This window comes from Diabrotica undecimpunctata, chromosome 3 (assembly GCF_040954645.1).
Source record: "Diabrotica undecimpunctata isolate CICGRU chromosome 3, icDiaUnde3, whole genome shotgun sequence".
Taxonomy (NCBI): Eukaryota; Metazoa; Arthropoda; class Insecta; order Coleoptera; family Chrysomelidae; genus Diabrotica; species Diabrotica undecimpunctata.
Window position 1 is genome coordinate 116711264 of NC_092805.1, and position 27840 is coordinate 116739103.

General features: G+C 33.0%; 1 protein-coding gene across 1 annotated transcript in view; it reads left to right on the forward strand.

Moving 5' to 3' along the window:
• The window catches only part of LOC140436029 (probable peptidoglycan muropeptide transporter SLC46), an 85438-nt gene that overhangs the window by 40357 nt on the left and 17241 nt on the right, over positions 1-27840 (forward strand). The window contains exon 5 of the mRNA XM_072524741.1: positions 26354-26531. Within this exon, the coding sequence (XP_072380842.1) occupies positions 26354-26531 (178 nt within the window). The remainder of the gene's footprint in view (positions 1-26353; positions 26532-27840) is intronic.

Below are 27840 nucleotides of genomic sequence, written 5' to 3' on the forward strand. Positions count from 1 at the left end.
TCCCCACTCGAGGTATAAATAACGAGATATAAACACGTATGTTAACCTTCCTTGTTCCTCCTTTACGATCCTTTCAGCCTTAGCTTTCTGCCACTCCAATTTTCAATAAACTATGACAATAGAATTCGTATGAGAGGATAGTTTTTATTCCCTCTTGGCAAGTGGTTGTACAATTTTTTTGTATGACAGATATTAGATCCCTCAACATGCTAGAGTGTCTAGAGGAGCAACTTATAGTAGTGATCATTATACTCAAGGATCCAAAATATCATTTTAAGGAAGAAGAGATTGCACACATGAAGCGGAAGGGAAAGAGGAAAAGTTATCAAAAACTGCAGAAAAGAGGTACAATTTACAAAACTGAGACCAAGAAAGTGTGCAACTGTTACAAATCTAGACTGAAAAACAAACTCAAAGAGGAAAATCAATCAAAGGAAGCTTTGGGACAGTACGAAAAAAGGGACATAAGAGCAAAACCATAGTGTTGGGACCATGAAGTAGAAAAGGATATTGAAGAATAGAGGAAAAAATACCAACTATTCTTAAGCTTTTAGAACAACGCTAAAGTAGCATATAAAAAAGAATCGGCCAGCATACAAAGGATGATATAGCAGAAAAAATGAAGATTTAGAGAGAAAGCTGGAACTGATTAAAACATTATAGCAATATCACCATAACAGGACAGAAGTGAGTTCAATATTTCAAGCGGCTCTTAACTAAAAGCAGAGTCTCTCAATATAATTGAAGGCCAAAATGTGATAACCGTTGAACTACATACCTCTGAGAACTACGGTTAACAGAGGTAAAATAGATATATAAGGCTATGAAAAGCTGCGAAATACACTTGAAGAAACCTATATCTCCAAGCTAAGGAGATATAGGTTTACTATATTAAAAATAACACTTACGAAAGGATTAAAGCAAGGATGTTGCCTTTCCTCTACACTTTTTAAGATATACCTAGAGAGAGGGTCATGGTAGAGGAAATTTCTTGGGACGGGAATTACCCTGGATAACACCGAACTTTACACTCTGTGTTATGCACGTGATCAGATGGTGATGGCCCAAGAATATGATGATCTAGAGTGTATGACACGAAAATTCATACAAGAATATATAAAGAATGGGGTTTAGAGGTGAATATGGATAAACTAAATACATGTATATTGGAAGAGAACAGCAGAACCTAGTTAGAAGAGAGACAGCGAATTAAATCATGTGAGAAATATAATTACATAGGTTTGCAAATTACAAACAACGGTATATTAGACGAAAGTATCAGATACATGAATACTCAGGGCTACCTCATAATTAAATATTATTTCATGGGCCAAACGATACACAAGGCCAACAAAAGAAGAATTCACAAAACCATCATTAAAAGCATAGTTATGAATAGCTCAGAAGTGTGACAAATAAAGAATGAAACAGACAAAATTCTTAAATGACTATTAACTCCTAGTGAGTTTATTGCTAACAACTAAAACAAGTTGTCCAATAAATTTACTACTAACTCTTTGGGGTGTTTTTCCAGTTGTTTAAAATATTTATCACTGCTTTTAACGCTGATTTGCTTCACTGTCTCGATCTTTAAGTCCCTATTAATGTCTAAATTTGGAATAAACCATGGTGCATGAGTAATGGCACGAAGAACTTTAGATTCCTTAGAACCAATAGATCTAGTATTGCTATGTTGCTATCTGCTGCAGTTTTAATTAAGTGTATGTTTTGTTGTAATATTTCAGCTGCTTGTAAGGGTTTTTTACCAGAATTACAATATCATCTATAAATTTTGCGATTGTGGATACTTCTCCAGTTGAAAAATCAGCTGTAAAGATTGTCCAGAGAATTGATGCCAAGACGCTGCCTTGCTGAATTTATGTTGTGGATGTTGGATACACTTTTTTCGTATCTTGCGTAAAATATTCATTCTTCGAGGTATGATTTTAGTATCGTGTATAGCGGCTAAGAGATGGCTTTCTTCAGTTTGAATAGTAATTCTGAATGCCAGACGTTGTCAAATGCTTGACTGATATCCAGAAAAATGACATTGCAAATGCTCGTTTGCTGGAAGACTAATTGTCTTTTTTCTATCACTCTATTATATTTTTCAGTTATGCCGCGTTTTTGGTGATGATTAAGTACAATATTGTTGTTCTGTAAACTAATAATTAGTCTACTTTGCAATGACTCTCACTACTCTGCAACTTTGGGTATAACTGGTAGTAGGCTAATGGGTATGAGGTAATCTCATGTGAAGGTTTTCCTAGCGGAAATCATAATGATTTTCGCTAGCTTCGATTGTACAGGAAAGTAGCCTGTTCCTAGTATCCAGTTTTAATTTTAAAAAACTAAACCAATAATCAGTCTATTTTGAAATGACTTTCTCTGCAACTTTGGATATTACTTATAGTAGGCTGATGGGTAAGTATGAGGTAATCTCATGTGAAGGTTTTCCTAGCGGAAATCATAATGATTTTCGCTAGCTTCGATTGTACAGGAAAGTAGCCTGTTCTTAGTATCCAGTTTATGATTTGTGTTAGACTTAAAGCAGAATATGTTAAAACAAAACAGTTAATCTGGTTTGGCCATGTACAGAGAATCGTTTTAAATGGGAATAAGCCATAATTAAAGGTTAAAGTACGTTTATTGACGTTTCAATTTCCACTTCGGAAATCGTTCTCAAAATACAAACATTAGTAAATTAAACAAATTTTGCTTTTTTGTTACTGTGAAAAATAATTTAATTTTATCTGACTCATTTATATTGAAAATTCAAACATAGATTATACATTTTTAAGTAGACGACTTTAAAATGATATTGTCAATATTGTTGAGTTGCGCTCCTGGGAGGACTTTACTTATAAGATAGTTCATTTGATTACATGAAATCAACTTTAACTTCAGAATATCCATCAGAAAAGATCATAGCATGCAATTCGTCTTTAAAAAGACAAATACATGTCATGATGACAGTAAAATTCTCCTGTTAGTGATTCCATAGTAAATTATGAGGGAAAAACCAGAATAATACTATCCCGACATGGTAAGTATTTGGTCGTGCATTTAGTTTACCTTCAATAAACACCAAATTCTGATTTTATGTGTTTGTTATTTAAAAAACATAAATGATGTATGCTCCATATGTTACTGACTTACTAATACATACTGGTATTTTCCTTTTAATAACTTGCTCTTTTAATATGGGTAACCAGATCCTACTACATTCTGCCGAGGATTTTGCGATACAATTGGTCTCATTTAGCATAATTAGAGCCGCTTCTTTGATTTTTCTCTTTTTACCACCCTCAAAGGTATATTTATAATGTATGTCTGAATTGTCAATATAAATGAGTCAGATAAAATTAAATTATTAGAAGAATTTTTCAGTAAGTAACAAAAAAACAAAATTTGTTTAATTTACTAATGTTTGTATTTTGAGAACGATCTCCGAAGTGAAATTCAAACGTCAATAAACGTACTTTAACCTTTAATTGTGGCTTATTCCCATTTAAATAGTAATTACTTTGAAACGCCACAAGAAAATAGCTTCAGAACAATATATATATATATATATATATATATATATATATATATATATATATATATATATATATATATATATATTATATTTATTTATTTATATATCATTGACAACGCACAAATAATTTGTACCAAAGCGCTATAAAGTAATAAAGTATATCATTATCTACAACGCATAAAATAATTTGTCATATTTTATGTAATTTATACTCATTGCAATTTATGTCAACCATATGACGACTCTGTGTTAGTGTAAGTAAATACCCCTTGCTTTACTCATCTACCCACTGATTTACAGTTACTAAAGGTATCATGTTTATCCATGCTTTAGAATTACCGATGCGATGTCTAATTAGTTTTATACTCGATGCTCCTTATAGTACTACGTTTAGTCTCATTAATTGTAGACCCTCAAAGGTATTGCAGCCAGTTTCCAAACTACATGTATTCACGGAAACTCTGCACTGTAAATGCTGTTTAAATACATATGCAAGATATGTATTTATTTTCAGGGGTTTGTTGTTTGGTTCCGGAATTTTTGTTCGCTATTGTTGTCAATGTTTATTCGCTATCTTACATTATTTATGAATATTAGAATATAATGCTTACTTTGATTTAATTTAAACGTACTTTTATGTTCGAGCTTCGAGTAAGTAATATTTTTATATTTAGGTCATCTGCGGTGTTTTGAATGGACTGACTAACAGGGAAACAAAATTTTACGTTGAAAACGGATAAATCAAGAACTACTGCCAGCTATAACTGAGAAAAGATAAGGATGCAAACATTCAATGGAAGAACTTAAAAAATATTATATCACAAATAAGTAAAAATGGACTCAATAAAAATCGCCAAAAAAAGGAAAAATACTGGACAGCCGATGAAACACTTAAGTTAATAGAAAACAGAAGGATCATTAAAACTGTAGACAAAACAAGATATGCCAAGATGCACAGAGATTTAATGAATGAGAAATGCTGTGAAAAGAAAAGTCTACAACAATTACACAAATCGTGTAACATATACAAGAAGATTAAAGAAATAACCGGAAGCTACAGACGCAGGCTGGGAAATAAACTAGTTGATGGCAACGAGCAGATAGCAACAGACAACAAAACAAAAATACGAGCGTGAAATTATCCTCATTCTTTATGGTCATTACCATTGATAAACTTACATAGACTAGGGGCTTACATAGTACAAATATTTGGGAATAAGGAGTGGCAGATGACGGAGACAATGTAATAACGTATACAAGTAATAAAAGAAAATTCATAAGAAAAGGTGGGGAAATTCTACGCAGTTAAGCAAAATCGGCGTCTTTATTGTTGTTTATTAAGTTGTTAAAACTATTCAAATTGATATAGTTAACTCACGAAAGTTAATCCTAGACATATACAAATCACATAGAGTCAAAGGTAAATACACATTCTGAAATTATCAATTCAATTTTTTTGGTTGGTACGCAAAATTACCCATCTATGTGGGTACTTTTACAATGTGTATGGAAAATTTTAGGCAAATTACAAAAATTATACAGTTTGATTTTTTATTACAAAACATTTTATAATTTGAACTGAGTATTTATTTAACACATTATGTCACATATATAGTCCTTGGAACTTTCTCTCGCAGTGCAAGGGGCATAGGCACAACCCAAACAAAATGCACATTTATAACACAATTCTGTCCTTCCCGAATTCTCCACAAATCAGGCAGATGTTTTCTGGGCTAGTCGGATCCACATCGTTTAGTTTATCATCATCACATATGTGATATTCCGATTATTCCATTTCACATTCTTGAAATTTAATCTTTTTAACCTGAGTTGATTTTTGGCCTATGTGACATACATTTTTTCTTTTTGTAGCAGCTAACTTCCTCGCGTTTCTTTCTTTCCTCCTCAAGTCAGCTTCTTCGAGAATATTCTTCATCGGTGTGGATGTCAGGATTTCATATCGTTTCTTTGTACACGTTCTAGTTTTTTTTTGAGATTGTGTGGACTTTTTGGTAGTGGTAATAAATTCGAAAAAGAAACATTGGCTTTTGATGCTCCAGGAATTACGAATTACGTAATTTCAAAATTTACGTATGGAACTGCCTCTGGAGTAATATTGCCATTTCCATTAATAACCTGATCTTCGATTTGCTCGGTATCAGATGCTCTATGTTCATCTACTTCATTTTCTGCGACTAGTAGAAACTGTTGAGCAGCCAAAAAATCTTCATCTTTAAATTTATCTGGGTTGAAAGTATAAAAAACAGCAGATTTAAGGCCGGAATCCCTGACTTCATTGTAGCAACTTTTAAATACCCTTTTTTTGTTAAATAGCTAACTGAAAGTTAGTTATTTCGTCATGTGGATGCATAGGCTTCCTTAAGAGAGCTAAAAAATGAAAGGTCGAGGGGCTGAAGTGTGCGGAAGTATGGATACGAGGTGAATTAAATTGGCTTTACAAAATGAATATATCTCCAATGAAATATGATTGATGTGATTGTCAAGTATTGATAAAACAGCGAACTGTGAATTAGAATGGTCATGATATATAAAGTGCTTTAACCATTTATAAAATAGTTTGTTATTTATCCAGCCATTGTCGAAGCAGTGATACTCTGCAGCTATCGGGCCCCTTATTTTTAAGTTGTGCATTGATCCTCTTCCTGGGGAAGATAAACATAGATAAGATATATCATCCAGACACACTCATCGCACAAACTGTGGTAATGGTCTTTCCTTTTTAGAACGAGATTGCACAACCTACTTGTTTCTGTCCCTTTGTCTTGCCAACGTTATACATTCGGTCTACAGGAAACTCCAATTTACCTGATATGAAAGCAATATTTGAATAAAATCTCTTGACCTCGATTTTATTAAAGGATTATTCGGTTAACACTTGTCCCTTCTAGTTTTCTCAGACTTCCTTCTTGGTTTCTCTTAAGAACAAGGTTACCCAGTCTTTTCGAGCAAGTTCAGTCTCTTTACAAAAATTGTGTCCGATTTCATTTGTATCTACATATCTATGCACCAATTACCTCAGCTCTCTAATTTTTTCGACAATCCGAATTGTCGAATAAAGGCCTCATCCCTGTTGTGTGCTAGGCGTTTCCACATTGGTCCTGCGACTCTTTTGATATCGTCGCTCCAGCGCATTTGAGGTCTTCCTCTTGGTCTCTTCGCATCGTACGGTCGCCAGTTTCCGACTTCTTTGTTCCATCTACCATCTTCGAGACGTTCGTTGTGTCCAGCCCATTTCCATTTTAATTTAGCTGCTTGTTTCGCGGCGTCCTTTATTTTTGTTTTGTTCCGGATTGCTTCGTTCGTTTGCCGATCTATTAGTGAGATACCAAGCACCTGTCGTTCCATGGCTCGCTGAGTTTTTCGAATCTTATCCATGTTCTTTTTTGTGAATGTCCAGGTTTGAGCTTCGTAAGTGAGAACGGGAAGGATATAAGAATCGAACACTTTGGTTCGAAGGTTTTGGGGTATCTTTTTGTCTTTAAGTATGTATGAGAGTTTTCCAAATGCGGCCCATCCCATTCTTACTCGTCTGCTTATTTCGGTAGTTTGGTTTTCTTTGTTTACCTTGATATTCTGACCCAGATATATGTATTCTTCTACATGTTCCACTTTTGTTCCTTGGATGGTTATCGTCGGTTGATCATCTTTATTCGACATTAGCTTAGTTTTACTCAGATTCATTTTTAGTCCTTTTTTTATGGATTCCGTATGAAGCTCATCGATCATCGTCTTCAGTTCTTTCCAGCTGTCGGCTATTAGTACTACGTCATCTGCATCTCTTAGATGGTTTAAATACTTTCCGGTTATCGACAGTCCCTTCGTTTCCCAATTTAGTGATTTAAAGATGTCTTCAAGTGCAGTAAATAGTTTTGGAGATATGGTGTCTCCCTGTCTTACTCCTCGGTTGATTTTTATTGGCCTCGTTTTCATTCCGTTATCCATCGTGACTACCATTTCAGCGTGTTGGTATATATTATGTATTAATATCCTATATCTAGAATCTATTCTGCTGTTGACCAGTGCTTCCTCAATAGCCCATAATTCTATGCTGTCAAAAGCTTTCTCGTAGTCTATAAATGCTAAACAGATTGGTAAATTGTATTCGTTAACTTTTTCTATTAGGACCTTTAGTGTGTGAAGATGGTCACATGTACTGAACCCTTTTCTAAATCCGGTTTGCTCTACTGGTTGATATACATCGAACTTTGTTGTCAATCTATTTGTAATTATTTTTGTGAATGTTTTATAAAGTTGTGATAGTAGTGATATTGGACGATAATTTTTCAGATCTGTATTGTCCCCTTTTTTGTGTATTAATATTGTGTTAGCAGTATTCCATTCCCTTGGTATGTTTCCTTCAAATAGGCATTTATTAAAAAGTATTTTTAGGTACCTGATGACTTCTTCTCCTCCTTCTTTCAACATTTCTGCCAGAATTCCATCACTACCCGGTGCTTTATTTCTTTTCAATTCTTTAATTGCATTTTCTATTTCTACTTCGTTTATTTCGGGCATTACTTCAGAATTTACGTTTGTTATTTGTCTTTTCAGACTTCTCTAATAGTGATATCATAAAACATTTTAGCTATATAGCTTCAAGATATGTTTAGTTAATTCTCTCTCCTGTTCTTCCGTAAAGATGGATTTTCGACCCAGGTTAGACATTGATCTCTGATTATTCCGTATTTTTCAACGAAGAGTCGCCTCGGAGTTGTTGAAAATTCGTCCAACTTTTATTCATGTCTTAATATTAATAATAAACGAGATAAATCAATAATTATGCCTCCCCTTATCACTATTTCCGTATTTGCAACAATTTCAGTCCGTACCGTTTGTGTCAAAAAGTTGAAAATGGCTGAGATATTGAACAAAAACGGTTCGCTTTTAAATTCAACATGGCAGCTAACGCAACGATGGGATTCAGTTGCAATTTTAAATATACACTAAAATTGACCCCCACTAAATAAAATAAAACAGATTAGAATAAGTTAGAAGCAGCTCGTCATGCAAGATTAGGCTTTTTTTTCGTCTAACCCGACTTAACTAGATGACCATTAAGCTGGGAATGTAAGACCTAGTACATGAGCCCCCACTTAATGATGGCCATTAAGCTGGGAATGTAAGAGCTAGGACATAAGCCACCGTGGGATAGTCGTTAAAAGTATGGTCATTTAACAGCCCTTAAAAGCGCGCAGTATTACTTTTTACGGCCATTCAGAATAATGAAAATTAATATATTGTTGAATTTATTTTATAATAACAAAAATGTACAAATTATTTAAATTTATATTAATTATTTTTTCTACTATTTATATTACATTGCGTAAAATTTACTTCATTATTAATTTTTATTATACTTGTAGAATTCAAAAGTTGGTTGTTCTCGTTAATTTTATTTTAAACATATAAGGTGCAGCATCAAATACAAAACAGATCCAAAATTTTTAAGATATATTATTTGTAAAAAAATCCAAATATAAAGGAAACAACAATTTTTCCATAGTCCAAATTCTGATTCTCCAGTTGAAAACTAATTTTAACAATGCAATGCACAATTCATAGCAATTTACAGTGTTGTTATGACCTTCAATGTTAAAACCGTCTGCAACCAATTCAATAACTGCAAACAAGATTAATTCAGCGTAGAAGTTCAAAGTGTTCTTCTTTAACAGACAGATTGTAGCATTATTGTACCGCCCATATTAGTTTTTATTGTATAATCCGTGTGCTCAAATTCTTCTTTATATGTTCCTTGATATTTTCACGAGTTTTTATTTTCTCGTAAATATGCACTAAATCAATGATATCATGTCTTGTCCATGTAGAATCGTTCCCAAACATAACACACACACAAAACAAAAAAAATGTCTATTAATGAAAATTTCTATTAAAATTCCTTACACGGCCTTTAAAATTTGTAGAGCTAGATGTTAAAGCTTTCTGCGTAATTATTATATTCAAATCTGGAAGTGGTGCACCTAGTTCCATAATTTGAATTTTCTTCTCAAGCGAGTGAGTGTTCACTAACAAACAACTAATTTTGTTCATTTATTCTCAACGCTAAACAGTGAAATTTAAACAGCGCAAACACTTCGATTTCGTAATTGAACACTTCAAACGTAACTAAAACGTTATGGATAAGCGAAAACCATTCTCCGAAACATTCCATTTTTCTTACCGATACACCGTCCGTAAGCTGACCGCGTCTATCCTTTTCGTATGCGTTTGAAGTCAAATCCCGAGCCATACTGAATAGTCCAGTCGTCAGAGGGTTGACTTCTAAAAATCATACGAACAAGCTGAATTTTGCGAAGAAATTTGAAATTTGACTTTTTTATAGTGGTTTGCCGTGGTGTTGTAGGCCACAGCCATGCTTTGGCTGAAAAGCTGTAGGAGTGGATTTTTTACCCTATGGAACTTCAAATTCTGATTATTCTGTGTTTCTGCATTATTTATAATATGTGTGTATCTTTGTCTTTATACGTTTGTATGTGTGTGAGTGTTCGTGTATTTTATTTCTGTCTTGTGTGTTGCATATGTATTGTGTATGATCGTAGATATGTGTCTCGTTTTTATTAATCCGCCATTATTGGTATAGTCTTGTTGTTCACTTCTTTTAGCTTTGGCAACCATAGTCTGCTACATTCTGCTGATGGGTTTCTGCTTCTTAGATTTATAGCATGAGAGCTGCTTCTTTGATTTTTCTCTTTTTCATGATGATTTATACATATTTCCATTATACTCTGTGTTAATTATCCTACACGTGTTTGCATATCTGTGATTTGTCGAAGTCTCCGTTTTGGTGTATGTTTTATGCTCGTTTATCCTGACACTTAATGGCCTTGCGGTTTCTCCCACATAGAAATTGTTACATTCACAGGGTATTTATTTTTACATTCACATGGGCCTTGCGGTTTCTTCCACATAGAAATTGTTGCATGCATTCACATGGTATTAACAGAGACTTCGACAAATCACATATATGCAAACATGGCTGGAGAAATTAACACACACAGATTACGATTGGAATATGTAAAAAAAAATTCAAGAAGTAAGTCTTCATCCTACTCAATCAAGAAAAATATGTAGCAAACCCATCAGCAGAATGTGACAGGCTACACTTGCCGATACTAAAAGAAAAAGTCAACAACAAGAATATACCAATAATAGCGAATTAAGAAAAATTAGACACATCGTCTACAATTGTAGCATTTCCGTTTTACATCGTACATATTAAAACACCGAAAAATATTCTCAATCTTTTTGCGTCGCTGAGAATGATAACATAAACATTTTTTGTCTGTTTATAATAATACAAATTGCTATTTCGTTTGATCTTGATTCCGCTTGAATATTTTGCGCATCAAATAAACAGGAATCTTTCCGTTTATGTTTATACCGATTTGGGAGGATGATGCCACTTCGATGAACTGCGATAGCAGTCGGTTTCGCTGTTGTAGTCATGACGAATTTGGTAACACAGGGAATTAAATAGTGTAAAATGTAGTGGTCGAGAAGCAGATTAGCTTTAGAATGGTAAAGTTGGTTCTCGGCAGATGGTTTCAAAACAAACGGCCAAATTTTTGTTTAATTCCATAAGTTAAAAGGTGAATTTAATCTAAATTAGGATATTTTGATTTATAATAATTGTTTAAATTGCTACAAATCGCCAATGTAAGGTTTGTTAATACATTTGGATAAAATGAAAAAGACAGAAAAGATTTGATTTCACGTTCAAAGCGTCTATGTATCTATTGATACGTATTTCGACTTAATAATTCTCATCAGAATAGTTATTCATAGCCGTTCTTAACGTGAAAAATAATCTTCTTTGTCTTATTAGAAGCAACAATAACATGGCTTCGTTATGGACTCAATAGCGACATCTGATAGAAAAATCGGTAAGATAGTTTCGAAACAAATTCAGATTTCTGCTTTAATCTGGAGCCTTCTAAAAATTGCAAGGCATGACCAGACGATGATAAAGATGTTAAAAGAGACATGGGGAATCTAAAATTTGCATTCCACGACATGTCTATTCATCTAGGCAGAAATCCTAACGAATTTGTTTCTCGTACTCATACAGAGTAAATCCGAATAAAATGAAAAAGACAGAAAAGATTTGATTTCACGTTCAAAGCGTCTATGTATCTATTGATATGTATTTCGACTTAATAAGTCTCATCAGAATAGTTATTCATAGCCGTTCTTAACGTGAAAAATAATCTTCTTTGTCTTATTAGAAGCAACAATAACATGGCTTCGTTATGGACGCAATAGCGACATCTGATAGAAAAATCGGTAAGATAGTTTCGAAACAAATTCAGATGGGCTATGAATAACTATTCTGATGAGACTTATTAAGTCGAAATACGTATCAATAGATACATAGACGCTTTGAACGTGAAATCAAATCTTTTCTGTTTTTTTCATTTTATTCGGATCTACTCTGTATGAGTACGAGAAACAAATTCGTTAGGATTTCTGCCTAGATGAATAGACAGGTCATGGAATGCAAATTTTAGATTCCCCATGTCTCTTTTAACATCTTTATCATCGTCTGGTCATGCCTTGCAATTTTTAGAAGGCTCCAGATTCAAGCAGAAATCTGAATTTGTTTCGAAACTATCTTACCGAAATTTGGATAATTTTATTTGTAATAACTGTTTATGTGAAATAATAATATATATGTGATGTTTCACTATAAACAAGGAGTTTAAAATTATCTTTTTTTAAAGATTTTCACCCTTAAAATTTTTTAAGAAAGAAAAACCTTTTTTCTAACAGGAAGAGGATTTTTTTAAAAGGCGTCCATTTTAAATGGTTCTAGGACTCTTCTTGTGTATTGTTGCCCAGGAAAGTATTTTTTTGATTTATTTTTTGTGTAGTTAGTTTCCCCAGTCCCTCAAATAAAGAAATCTTTATTCACGACCTATTTCTCCAACCAAAACACGAGTAGCCGTTCGCAAACGTTTTAGTTTATTATCTTACCCTATTTCCAGCTCAGTATTTGTTCGTTCCCCCTTTCAACCCCCTATAAGCAAATATATTATTGCTACAAGTGACACTCAACGTGGTAGGCAAATTAAATTGCTACACAATCATATACACAAACACAATACACGATCATTCACACGTAAAGCACATACAAATAATGCAGAAATACACACAGAATAATCAGAGTTTAAAGTTCCAGAGGGCAAAAATCCACCCTCGCAGTTTTTAGCCACAGTACCGCTGTTACTTACAACACTGCAATAAGTAAGTCATTTTTAAATTTTCAGGCAAAACCTCATCAACAACTTTGAAGGTTATACACCCTTTTTAACACAATTCCTAAATTATTTTTTTGAAAACAATTGCCAGAGTGGAAATCGAAAAGTCAAATTTCTATTTAAAAATGTAATTTTCATTACAATCAATTATGGCTTAATCTCATATAAACACATTTTTTACTTAGACATGCCACAAGAAAATAGTTTCAGAATCTTAGTTTCTAGTACTAGATATTTGTATTTAAATATTCCAAAAATATATCTGCTTTCAAACGTTTATGATCGAAATTAATTTATAGCATCTCTCTCTTATCTTTGTGCTCATCTATCTTGTAATAGTTTTTACGTATCATTTCTATCAGCTCTCTTTTATCTTCTTTTCGTTTATTTATTTCCGAGAAATATAAGAAAATGGTTCTTAATACTATTTCACAATTTTTCTTTTTTTTTGAATTATTAAATTTTGTGCTAGGAATTATTGAACAGATTCTATTTCCCCGGAGATATTATCACAAACTGTGTGTATTACGTACGATATGCCACTCGGAAATTGTGGCTCCCAATAATGGAAAAGTTTGAGTTGAACGATTCTATAGTTTTCAATTCCCTACGCCGGAGGCTAACTAAGTTCTGTATGTTTCGCATATTTCTCAGCATGAAATGATTTTCTAACTCTTCAATAAATTAATATTAGTAATCGTTATTTTACATGGTATGTATATAAACTCATAAAGGCAAGCACTGATACTATAAAAAAACCTAACATTAACTAAGAAAAAATTAAATCTCTATTTCAGAATCGCATTTATTACAGCTTATTTCAAATCGAGTGACGAGCCCTTCCAAGAAATAGTTAATCGCGCAGACAATAGAATATCTATGATCAGACCCATGCAGTGACGTTGCAATATTAAACAAATTAAATTATTTGAAATCTAATTACAAAATTACTAATTACAAAATTATTACTCACTTAAATAATAAATGGAGTTTGATTGTACACAGATTGTTTTGTAGATACCAAACTTTTTGTTTGTTATAATACTATCTTTAATAATAATTGATACTCTATAAAATTTGGTAAAAGTTAATTTCTAATTTAGTTTCAGTAACCTTAAAACTGTAATTATAAAGTCAATATTAATGACTCTTTAACGACTCGTTAAGGACATACAAAGAACTGATAAGAATTATTTCCGAGAATTTCTAGTCACTGGATTTCAAACGAGTTCGTAATTTAGTCTCATTATGTTGTCGAGTCTCAACAAGAAAGGTGCTACCACGCGTATTAGAACTATTTCGTAGAATGGAGAAGGTTAAGTGTAGTACGAGTAAACAGATCAGATTGACAGCAGAATCCAAAGGAATAGTTTACAATGTATTTAAATCTATGCAAATACTATTTCCTGAAGATAATCGAACCAGTATTAAACAACGTGTGAGTGAAGCTACTGGAGTATCTTTACGTACAGTAGAAAGGATCATTCAACAAGCGAGTATGTTAACAAACGCAGAGTCAAATAATACACTAAAATTTCCAGCTTCAACACTTGCTAAAAGGAAAGCAACCGTGACAGACTTGAGGGAGTATGACAAACAGTTCATTAGAAATACCATTCATTGTTTTCATGAGACTAAAAGTTGTCGTGTATCATTGAAGCTTTTGCAGAAAAGAGGTGTACAAGTGGACTGGAAGTGTGAGTTCTCTCTACAGAATTGTGAAAGATTTGGGATTTAAATGGAAGAAAACGAAAGATAATCGACGTTTATTAATTGAACGGAATGATATTCGTGCCCTACGCATTAAATATTTGGACAAGATTAAATATTACAGAAGCGAAGGTAAGTCAATTGTATATGTTAATGAAACCTATGTACATGCAGGACACACTACGCCAAATAGCTGGACAGATGACAGTGGCAAAGGATTGTTCAAAAACATTTCAAAAGGAAGTAGGTTGGTTATTGTACATGGTGGTGGGAAGATGGGTCTCATATAAATAGAATGCTCTTTTGATTTTTTAAGTCAAGAGCTAAGACAGGAGATTATCATAATGATATGAATTCAGAAAATTATGAAAAATGGATGAAAGAACAGTTAATCCCCAATTTGCCTGTTAGATATGTTGTTGTTACTGATAATGCGCCATATCATAATGTACAAATTAATAAAGCACCCACCAGTAATTCTAAAAAAATGGATATGATATCTTGGTTGACAGAAAAAAAATTTACCATTTGTAACGTCAATGTTAAAACCGCAATTTTATAAAATCATCAAACGACACAAAAAAGACCATATTCAATATAAATTTGACAAAGTGCTGCAAGAATGTGGACATGTTTCTTTAAAACTTCCGCCATATCATCCAGACTTGAACCTTATAGAGATGGTTTGGGCGCAAATAAAAAATGAAGTTGCAAAACAAAACGTTTATTTTAAGTTAGAAGACGTAAAAGTGTTGGTGGAATAGGAATTTGCTAGAGTAACTGTAGATAACTGGAAGAAAGTATGTGAATGTGTTGTCATTGTCAAGGTTGAAGATAAGTATTTGGAAAGTGAACGTCGCATAGATGTAATTACTGAAGAATTAAGGATTGATTTAAATGATTTTAGTGACGATGACAGTGCATCTGATTATGAAAGTGAATAATATGATGTACCTATATAACCTATGTGAATATAAGTTTTACAAACTGTCCTGTATGTATGTATTATTTTTTTACTTTATTACAATCATTTCGTACATTCTTCTATTTAACTTTGTGACGTTTAAGTGAGTAATAATATAAATAATAAAAGTTTTTAAAGTTAAAACAATATTTGTAATTAATATTTATTATTACTGTAATCTGTAATACGTATCTATGGTTTCACATACAGAAAATATATGTTTGTGATATATTATAATAATATGTATTGAAATGAAAATGTATAATATGAAAATCAAATCGATCCTTTACCTATTTCTTTCTATTTCAGTCCATAATCATATATTGTGAGACTAGTCAATTGTGCCATATATCGGGTAGTGAATCGGCAAACGGGCCATAGGAATCGCAATGGGAAATTGTAAACTGTTGAGTTCCTGCTTCCCTAATTATTTTACATCAAAATTTATGAGAAACTATTTGTAGAGGACTGAATGTATTGAAAACAAATGTTAAAATTGTTCTAGAAACACATTCCAAAACTTTGCAAAAATATAATACATTTGACAGAGTAATGTTGTAAAAGTTAGGGAACACGTAGTGCAGATTTTGTATAACGAATTGCGTTCAGTCACAATGAAGTTAGATATTATTATTAGATAAAAGAGGTAGAACTGTTGCAGTTTCGCAACTTGATTTGAATACTATGGAAATATCAGCATATTTTCTCTTAGTTTTGTTTCTCCCCGTATAGTTAGCCAAGATTTCGCTTACAAAAACCCAGACACTATTGAACAATAAACAGCTGTTGATAAAATGTTGCAAAGTATAGTCTAAATTGCAGATCGCTTGGGTAATTACACATACGCGTCGCCTCAACTTGTAAAAAAACAACTCTTGAACCAACCGACAGTTTACAGTAAGACTAAACTAAATTCACTTAACGGAAAAGTAGGTGTCAACAAATACATGCACAGAACACGGGAAACCTGATGTTTATATAATTGTACAGGGTTGTATTAAAATTCTAGCAGTCTATAACATCTGAATTTGAAATGAATTAATTTATAATTTTTAGGATTACTGTTAAAATAATAGTAATCAATGATTAATCTTCCAAAGAAGTATACTTAAATATTAGTTTTTAAAAACTGTCGTTCACACATCATTAGTTAATTGTGGTATTAATCAAAAGGCAAAAAATAGAAAGTTGTTTTACGCTTTAATACCAATATTGGGAAATGTAATAATATTATCATTAATGATATAAAAAGAGACCTCTTCTTGTGCAAATGTTAGGGAAAATACTTATACATATATATTATTGGGTAGATAGACTTACACATTTAACATTACATTAACATTAATAAATAAAATTTATTAAGTCGATGTTTCGATTTCGATTTAACATTTATTTGTGTCAGCAGAAACGAATGTATATTTAGAAGGATTGTGACGTCACTATTTTTGACTTTGATGATGGTTATGTCGAAGATAGTTCGAGATATCAAAATGCCGTTTTCAGATTTTGATTCAGGAGACAAAACTATATATGAATCCATCGATAGATCGTCCCCAAGTATTAAAAAATTATACCTAATAAAATTATACAAAATTGATAGTGAAAATTATTCTTTGAAAAACCCTGTTATAATAATTGTCTGATGTCATTTTATTGTAAATTTTATTGTAAAATGACTAGAAAAAATGGTATAAGGCCCAAAAGAAAATTTGTTAAAAAATTTTTAGGTATTTTTGTTTATTACTTTTTTATTTTCCATTTTGTGATAAAAAGTAATAGGAATAAAGGTGTTGACTATTTAATTTGCTAAAAATAATATGAAATATAATTCTCTGTAAGATTGCTAGTTTATGACATACTGCGTAAAAACCCTTTGCACCATTTTTTCCATGATGGCGACCGGGGGTCAAGGGCAAGGGTGGCAATCCCACAAACTTTAACTTAAGCTTATATTCACCCTCCCGTCACATCAAAAAAATTAAACTACGTCATTTCAGAAATGCACATTAAGGCCTAAAAAATGTAACATTTCAATGGACTAATACAAATTCATAGATCTTTAAATGCAATAGACGTAAAAAAATTGTAAACAGAGTTGGTGAAAAATGACTGATTATGCCAAGAGAAGTACATTCGTTTACCAAATTCCCATCTGTAAACATGAGCATGTGTTGATATTCGCCATCTCATTCGTCAAGAGGCTATTAAATATAATTTATTACCTTAAGCCAGACAGATTCTCATGGTACAGATCCAAACTTGCCAGCATTTTAAATTCAAATTGTATCGTGTTGATTTTTAAGTTAATATATTGTGTTATATTTATGTTATAGTCATTGTTAAGTTATTTACTGGTCGTGTTATTTTTTAGAGTTTAGTTTAATTGTGATATAATGATTAAATTTCAAGAAATTCTTACACTAACAGTTTCAAAAGTAAATATTTTTAAAAATCATATGATACACATCAGTACGACCTTGTTTGGCTTTCACGTGCTTCTATTGACAATTAGGAATTTGTAAAATGAATACGGTTATGTCCCACATAGGACATTGGAACGTTTTGGCGTGAACTTATGAACGGAGGTCGTGTACTTTTAGAACAGACCTCGTATATCGTCATTTCTGAGCGAGTTTTTAAAATTAGAAATAGACCACATAGATCGGTAACTCTAGTAACTAACAGTTGAAAATATGAATACATTATTAATAATATTGTAACAACGATATCTGATTTGCGAGTTACAAATTAAATTTTAATGTAATTGAAAACGTTTTATTAACTATATTCTGTCAATGTAAAACACTCACATTCCTATAATTAGTCATTTCTCACTTCCTGGCTCAGCTAAGAACAAAAACCTTGTCACTGATAACATCAGAAACAATTATATCAGAATTTCAAATTGCCCTTAATAGTTCTCCATGTAATGAGAAATACGAAAATGTTTTCATGTTTCTTAGTATGAAAATATAATATCCATCGAGATTGTAATCGCCCGAAGACGGAAAATCCATATAAGAGCTTTGCATTTGAGTGACAACTGACAGCACTTTTATACATGGATTATCATTTCTCTACTTACTTCAGCGACAGTCTGGAGCAACTTACCTAAAAGAAAAAGAAAATTACTTTTGTGTGCATTTGCTTGATTCTATATTTAAAAATCAGTTTTATTATTTTATTTATTAAATGTTATTCTAATAATTACTTGTCATTCAAATTTTATATCTATGTTACGGGTAAACCCCGAAATTGGATAAAACTAATTTTACCCGGATAGTTTGCGTATTACCCAAATTGGCCGGATAAAGGTCAAAGTAGGTTGATAACTTTTTGATTTTTTTATTTACAAACAATAGACGTGTTAACCACCTGGGTGATTAGCAATATTAGTTATTACATTATATTAAATTATATAAAGATGTATCTTTAAGAAAGCTAATAAGTTTTTGGTATTTAAATGTTCACATAATACTGTTTTTAGTCACTGGAAATATTGTTATTTTGTCTGTTTGCTGTATCTTCTTCTTACGGTGCTTGTCCGTTCCGAACGTTGGCGATCATTCTGGCTATGATGACTTTGTTGGTTGCTATACGAAATAGCTGTGTTGAGGTCTTTCTATACCATGCTCCCAGGTTAGCAAGCCAGGATATTCTTCTTCGTACTGGGACCCTTTTTCCTTCAATTTTACCTTGCAAAATGCATTAAAGTAGCTCGTATCTGCTCTGATTTCTCATTATATGTCCAAAGTACTGCAACTAACAGCTCTTCACGATGTTAAATCCGCAGTTGTGTTCATCCTCCGCAGTACTTCTTCATTGGTAACTTTGTCTGTCCATGGTATCTTCAGGATTCTTCTGTATGACCATAGCTCAAAAGCCTGAAGTTTTAATAAAGTTTCCGCCTTCAATGTCCTCGTTTCTACTCCGTACAGAAGAACTGAGGACACATAACATTTAAGGAGCCTTATTTTTGTTTTTAGGATGAGGTCATGGCTCTTAAACACAGAACTTATAGTCAAGAATGCAAGAACTTTTTGCCTTTCCGATGCGACATCTAATCTCTTGGGTATTGTCCCACGACTCATTAATTATAGTTCCAAGTAATTGTATTATGAGACACGTTCAATTCTCATTTTTTGTTCACATACAGATTTACTCCAGTTATGTTTTCCTTGCTGATGATCATTAACTTGGTTTTGCTGGTGTTTATATCCAGTCCATATTTTCTACTTGTTTTCGTTATTTTATGCATTAAGTTTTGCTTATGGTATTGGAAAATACTATTGTATCATCTGCATCATCATCATTCATCATTCAATCTTCGCTTATCCACTGCTGGACATAGATCTCCCTCATAATTTTCCATCTACTTCGATCTTGTGCCTCTTGCATCCAATTCCTATGACAACGTTTTAGATCGTCAGTCCAACGTGTTGATGGACGACCTCTGCTTCGGTAGGCATCATCTCTTGGTCTCCATTCTAGTATCCGCTTTGTCCATCTATTATCTGTCATTCGAGCCACATGACCTGCCCAGTTCCATTTCAGTGTTGCTACTCTCTCTACTGCATCAGCCACTCCTGTTCTTTGTCGTAGCTGGCGATTTGGGATCTTGTCTCGTAGTGAAAGCTACATAGCACGCTCCATCGCCCTTTGACACACACGGATCTTTTGAACTTTTCTCCTTGTCATGGTCAACGTTTCCGCACCGTAAGTGAACACTGGCAAAACACACTGATTAAACGTTTTTCTTTTAAGAATATTCTTAAGTTGAGAATATTTAAGTTTTTCTTCTTATACTAATATGCCTTAAAAGAAAAACGTTTAAAAGAAATCATCTGCATACCGCAGGTTATTGAATATCAGTGGTGAAATTATGCACCCCTGTCTCACTCCCCTTAAGATTTTGACCTGATCTGTATATTCTTGTATATTCTCCATCTATTCGGAGTACCGCTGATTGATTCCAGGTTTGAATACAGGTTAGCTATTATTTTTAAGTATTTTCCATCAATCCTTGTCCTCTTCAGCACTTCCATAATTTGTTCATGCCTGACTCTATAGAAAGCCTTCTTGTAGTCAATCAGGCAATCATAACCATTACAGCGGACATCTCTACATTTCTGAAACGATACCTGCACGCTAAACAAAGCTTCTCTCGTACCAACGGCGTTCACAAATCCAAACTGATTGGGCGCAATTTGTTCCTCGCATTTCCGGTAAATTCTTTTGTGGATGACTTTTAAAAATAGCTTCAGCAGATGGCTCATTAGGCTTATGGTCCTATAATCTTCACAAACTTTTGCTTCTGGTTTTTTGGGCAATGGTACGAACTCAGATTTGAGCCACTCTACTGGTATTTTTCCTGCCTTGTATATTTCATTAAATATTTCAGTTATTATTTTTATTTGTTCTGCATCTAATAGCTTCAACAGTTCTGCAGGAATTTCATCAAGTCCCGATGTCTTTCCATCTTTCATTTGTCTGACGGCTGCCGTTATTTCGTCTGGTAGAATTTCGGGACTGAATTTTCTTTAATGGTGGGCTCTTGTGTTCTAAGGTCATGGAAAAGCTTCTCCAAGTATTCTTCTCATACTTTCTTTTTATCTTCTTTGGTTATAGCAAGATTGCCTTTATCATCTGATATTTTTCCTTCACCTTTCGACGAACATTGATATTATCATATCGATTCTGATTCTCCTCTATTTCTTTGCATTGTTCTGTATTTTGTTTCTCTTTAGCGTCCCTTATTTTTCTTCTGACGATGGTATGTATTCTCTTATATTCTTGGAAATTTTCTTTGTTTTTTTTCTCTGATCCATAAGTTCAAGTATTTCATCGGTTATCCACGATTTCCGTTTCTCTGTATCTTTCTTCAGGTATTGTTCTTTAATTTCTCTCACTGTTTCTTGTATGATGGTCAGACTTTCCTCTATAGTTTCTGCATTTTTGCATTTTAGCACCTTTGTATTGAGGTTTTCACTCAACTTCAGTCGAACATTGGGATCTTTCAGTTTTCTAACATCGTACTTCTTCATCGACTTACTTGTAACCTTCTTCATTCTGACTTTGAAATTACCTACAACTGGTACATGATCAGAGTTTATGTTTGTCCACGGGTATGTTTTGACAGATGTACAGCTGTTTCTATACCTCTTATTTACTAGCATGTAATCAATCTGATTTCTTATAATCCTTCCCACAGAATCCTGTGGAGATTTCCAGATGTACAGTTTCCTTGGGTGTAGCTTAAACCAGGTGTTAATTATTACTATTGATTTGCTTCCGCAAAAATCTCCAACGTATCTCCCCGATCGTTCCGATTTCCTAGACCAAATGGTCCAACTGCAGATGATGTTTTGCTGGTCCCAACTTTGGTGTTGAAGTCACCCATAACAATTGTTAGGTCTTGCTTTTTCAACATTTTCACGACTTGATTAATGCTATGGTATAGTTCTTCTATCTCTTCTTCTGTTCCTTTTGTTGTAGGTGCATACGTCTTGCTTTTAGTTATATGAACATCACTCTTGCTGAGATTGGGATGAAGTTGTCAACAGATTTTACTGTATATTTTACTGTGTATTTTACACAATCTGTTAGGTGTTGTGCTGTCAACAGTAATGTTGACTTGTCAATATTCACACACTGGAATGTCTTCCTTAGTCAGTAGGTATTTATGCGTAATATTGGTATGACCTAATCAAAGTCGAGAAATTTTTGACTTAGTGAGCTCTTTTTAGGTTTACTAGGCGCCACGATTTCACTGTCGACTTAATTTCTTTTAATTTAAATTTCGATAAGTCCCACTTATCGAAGTTGCCATGCACTGATCACTTTTTCTTTGACGAACTGTTTTATATTACTGGAGATAGTATTTGACACTGTTATTGCATGATCGTTTTTGGTAGCTTCTCTTGCTTGTAGGTCTTCTTTTTCATTACCTTGTATTCTAATGTGAGATAGAACCCATTTAAATTTGACTTCGGAACCAGATTTTTGTAAGGCTGCAAGTTATTTCTTGACCAGAAAGACTATAGGGTTGTTAATATATAGTTAAGAATATATAGGTTTGTACATTTCATATGAATGACGGCTTGTAATATTGCATATAATTCTGCTGTAAATATACAGGTGGATGACATTAATTTAATTGGTACGATGAATATGGAGTGACAAATGCTGCTCCTACGCCGTTTGCAGATTTGGAGGCATCTGTATAAATGCAAAATTTTCCCCGCAAATCTATTTAATAATCTTTAAAAATGACTGTTGGATTACATTGAGTGATGTCTCTGTTACACACTACTTACGTTTAAATTTTAATTGCTTTATTTTCTTTATTAAGGATTTACTGTTTTACAGATTTATTGTCCCAAATATATAGCTAGGCATTGGAAACTTGATATAACTAAGACCAGCGATAAAAATCATATTTATTTTTACTCCAAATCGGAAACCGTTATTTATTTGAACAGGACAATATAGTATTAACGGGATAAATCAAGAATAAAACGAAATATTCACAAATATGTAGCTTTATCCACTATGCTTGGATAATTCTAACTCTATTTGACTAATTAGCTATTACACACATGTTTACATATACGTTTCTCCTTTGTTATAGTTCATTTTTTCTCGAAAAGTTTATATACTTGCATTCAGAATATTTTTTAAAGATTATCTAATCAAGTTACACCATCATGGTGTAACTACATTTGGTTCTGATTATCGCCATTAGTTATTATCATCATCAGCAGCAGCATCTCTTTAGACATATGAGAGCTTTGACCTTCTCAAGCCATACTGTTCCATTCTGGACTTCCAGTTAGAACACGCAACGACACACGTCGATGCGATACCCCAGCTAAACTTTGAGTTACCCCGATGTCTCGTAGCCACCGGTTGCTCAGTTTTCATTATTTTTATGGTATTTAATTCCTTGGTTATATTTGCCTTTTGTACAACAATAATTCGATTAAAGTAATACAATTTTTTCACTACAAGAACAACACAAGTATCCATACCAGAGGACAAAGACTATGTTCTTTCAAAATGAGAGTTTCCTTCCGTAATTTTGGACTCTAGCGGCATAGGCTAGGGCACTAACAGCGGCAGGGATAGGAAGCGATCATAAGCTAGTATTGTGCACTATCCGAATAAAAACACATATATATCACAAAAATAAAATTGTAGAATACACAGTAAAGATACACGTACACAGACATAAAGCGGAATTATACCGTTACTTCTGGGCGAGCATTCAACGTGAGAATACACTGGTGGATCCCAAAAGATGTGAAATAGTTGGGATATTGTTTTATTTAAAGAATTTTGGTTTAATTTGAAACATAATATTTTTGGTATTTTCTTTGAAATTATGGTTTTGGTTGTTAATTTGGATTCCATAATAATTGGGCAAGGTAAGTCAATTGTAAAATATGTATATGCAGCCAATTTTGTAATTCCCACATCTCTAAAATGATTTATTGTCACATTCACTCCATTTGCCACTGAGAAATATTTTATAGAATAAATTATTCTCTAGAATATACGACGTTTTTTCCGCGGAGCCTCGTACTTGCTGTAGCTCAACACAAAAACCATAACATTAGTATTATTGAAAGCAGTATTCTGATATTCCTTAAGAAATTTCTACCCGGTTCTGCTTTGCGGTGCTGCAGTTTCCGTTCTGTGGTAATAGTGTTATGTTCCGCTTCTGTTGTTGTATTAACAAGCTTCAAATATATTTTGTCGCAATATTTACATGTATCTAATCTCGGGACTCCAAATCGCAAGTTAAAATCATTTTGAAAAATTTGTTGATACATTGCACGACTTTTATGTTTGGATATTGTTCTTTAAACATGATTTAAACGTTCTTTGCATAAATTTAAGCCTGGACGAATTCTTTGTCTGTTTTAGCTCTTGGATAGTAACTGTTATCTCACCACACCCCTCTCAGCGTCCACAAAAGCATAAGGCCTGTTTCCATGTTTTCCTCTTTAATCTTTGGTAGTAGTGATACCATTCTTAAGTTTAGATTGCCATGTTTGAATACGACGTAATGTAATAGAAAAAGTATCTAACAAAGTTTTGTTGCAAAATTTTTCATCTTGTATTTTATAGGAAAAGGAAGCAAGTTTTTTGGAATTGCTGTCGGTCTTACCTTTTCTTTGACGGCCAGGCTCTGTTACAACAATTCACTTCAAAACAAAGAGTGATTGATCATCATAATGTAGTTGGTGAAAATCATTAAATAACTGCATTTTTCTGTCTAGTTTTAAGGAATGGTATAAACAATTTGAACAATAAACAATATTACCCACACGATCCCAAAAAGTACCATGGAAATTAGCAGTTGCTTGCTATAGAGTCTAAATTTTTTTTAAATATAATAGATCGTTATTTCACTCACTTATGTTAGTCGCTGTTTTGCAGGAATAATCTTGTTTCTGTTTGAAACATACTCTTTTGCTGCGTGTCTTAGGCTTTTCTCTTCATACATTTTCACTGAGTTACATTTACTTTTCTTTTTCTCAATTTATTAACTGTTTTTAGGGCACTAGGAAATAAAACCACGTGCTATTGGGATGCCATCGTTAATGACATAGATCGTTTTCCCTTTTTGTGACAATAATAAAAATATATTGCTACGCCATCTAACCAGTCGCGCCAAAAATGCATAGACCGTCGGATGTCCAACGGCACATACATTATTGTTCTACGTAAATCCAACATACTGTCAAAATGTAACATAAATCGTTGTTCCGTTGCACGCATAAACATATAACACAAGATAGACTGATCGTTGCAACACCAGCCCGTTCCCCCAGTGCGACAGAGAAAACTGACGCAAAGCAGTCCCTGCATCTCTTTCTAATTTGCCAGGTTTGTCTACCACGTGACCTAAATGACTAATGAGAAGGTCACGTGGTCGATAAATCCAGCCCATTAGACAGAGATGTAGGGACTGCTTTGCGTCATTTTTCTCTGTCGCATTTCAGGAACGCGACTGTATTGCAGCAGTCAGACTATCTTGTATTATATGTCTATGGGTGCACGCTTCAACTAATGTTAGAGTTAAGACTTTTGTAAGACCAATACATCTGATAACCCAATTTTGCCAACATATTTATTTTGAAATCCACAAGGAAACTAAGTTCCTTTTTGTGACACATGGTATACAGCCAGCCGTATACCACGTGTCACAAAAAATTTATTTAAAATCCTTCATAAAAGGTATATAATTAAAACACCCAATAGGGCTACATCATAAAACGTTTTCGGAATCTATATTCCATTATCAGTGTGTCTAGGTGTACATGTTTTTAGCCACTAAATATTTGGGTAAAAACCCGTTAAACGTCTTACGTTGCCATGTGATCAATTCCACTTATAACTTTAACGACATAACATATAAGATCCAATAATGTAACCTAAGTTTAAATTAATAACATTTAACGGGTTTTTACCCAAATATTTAGTGGCTCAAAACATGTACACCTAGACACACTGATGATGGAATATGGATTCCGAAAACGTTTTGTGATGTAGCCTGATTGGGTGTTTTAATTGTATACCTTTTATAAAGGATTTTAAATAAATATTTATTTTGATTTCCTTCTGCAACAAGGAATTGATAAAGTCAGCAGATTACTTATTATTTTTATACAAGATTTTTAGTTTTCCGTTTATTAAGAATATACAGAACAGTGCTCGAAAACTACAAAAAAAATTAATCAAGATTTTATAAAAAAAAAATAATATGTAAACAAACCTATTTAGTTTTCATTTCTCTTTCAATACAACGTTATTTAAAAATAACTTCATTTTCAGGATGGCAATATACGAAGCAAGCACAGCATTGGGTACCGTAATAGGAACTGCAATGAGCTCTTATATATTTTATGCAACAAATTATACGACAGTCTTTGCCTTAGCAGCCGGTAGCACCCTATTAGGAATTCTTTATACGGTTTTCTTTATACCGGAGTCCTTACAAGAGGCTGATAAGGTAAATATGAACAGCAGACGTAATATTCCACAGAAATCTCGGGAAACCGACGTTTCTTTATTGTTTATATTAAATTTACTATTTCATTAAAAAATATATTTTACGTTATAGAAAATGCACGATTTTGTAATTTACTATAATAGACCAAAGAATTAAGGATTTTCGCGTCACATTCGTTGATACAACTGCTTTTGATAAATTTGGTGATAACAATATGTATTAAAAAATATGCAAAAATTGAGTGTTATTTTTTACTTATAAACAATAAATAAACAATGTAGTGTTCTTAAGCTATTTTTTGTGGCATTTTTAAAGTAGTTACTATTTAAAGGGAATAAGCCACAATTAAAGGTTAAAGTAAGTTTATTGACGTTTCAATTTCCACTTCGTAAATCGTTCTCAAAATACAAACATTAGTAAAATTTTGTTTTTTTGTTACTTGGTGAAAAATTCTTCTAATAATTTAATTTTGTCTGACTCATTTATATTGACAATTCAGACATACATTATACATTTTAAAGTAGACGACTTTAAAATGATATTGCCAATATTGTTGAATTGCGTTCCTGGGACGACTTTGCTTGTAAGATAGTTCATTCGATTACATGAAATCAACTTTAACTTGGGAATATCCGTCAGGTTAGGTGATCTGTGGTGATATCTTTCAACGAACAAAGTTCTAAGTTATTATTATGTTTAGGCAACCAATTTTGCATTTCGATATTGTACTAACTTGTATATCTTTACATTTTCCAACGAAAACTATCCTATCTTAAGTTAGTATAGTCTTCCTCAGCATTTCGAAGTTAGAACAAGCGCATTGTTAAAGAGGTTAGTATATTCTTAATATGTATAGAAGCATGAATTATTTATATCTCATTTTAGAAACAATTTGTAATAACCCGTACCTAAATACGACCAGAAAAGTTACAGTTGCTAATATCGAAGCGTCTATAGGTTTGTTTTAATATAAATAAGTAAAGATTTATAATGTACGATGCGTCTTCTTTTGTTTTCAGAAAAGGAACGAACGAATACAGTTAACGAGACTTTTGAAGTTGATACTAAAGACCGTTTTCATGCATGCTCAGATGGTGACCCAGATTATCTTTAAAAGATGATAAAATTGGTCTAGATCGTGGGTTGGAACATAAAAATCGACAGGGAAAACTGGTTAAGGCAAGAAAAATAGGCGAACCTTGCTAACAATCCTAGCAGGCTTAAGTATACCACAAAAATAAATAAAGAAATGAGACACAGGATTTTTAAAGACTTTTGGGACTTGAAAAAACATACAAGGCAATGAGAC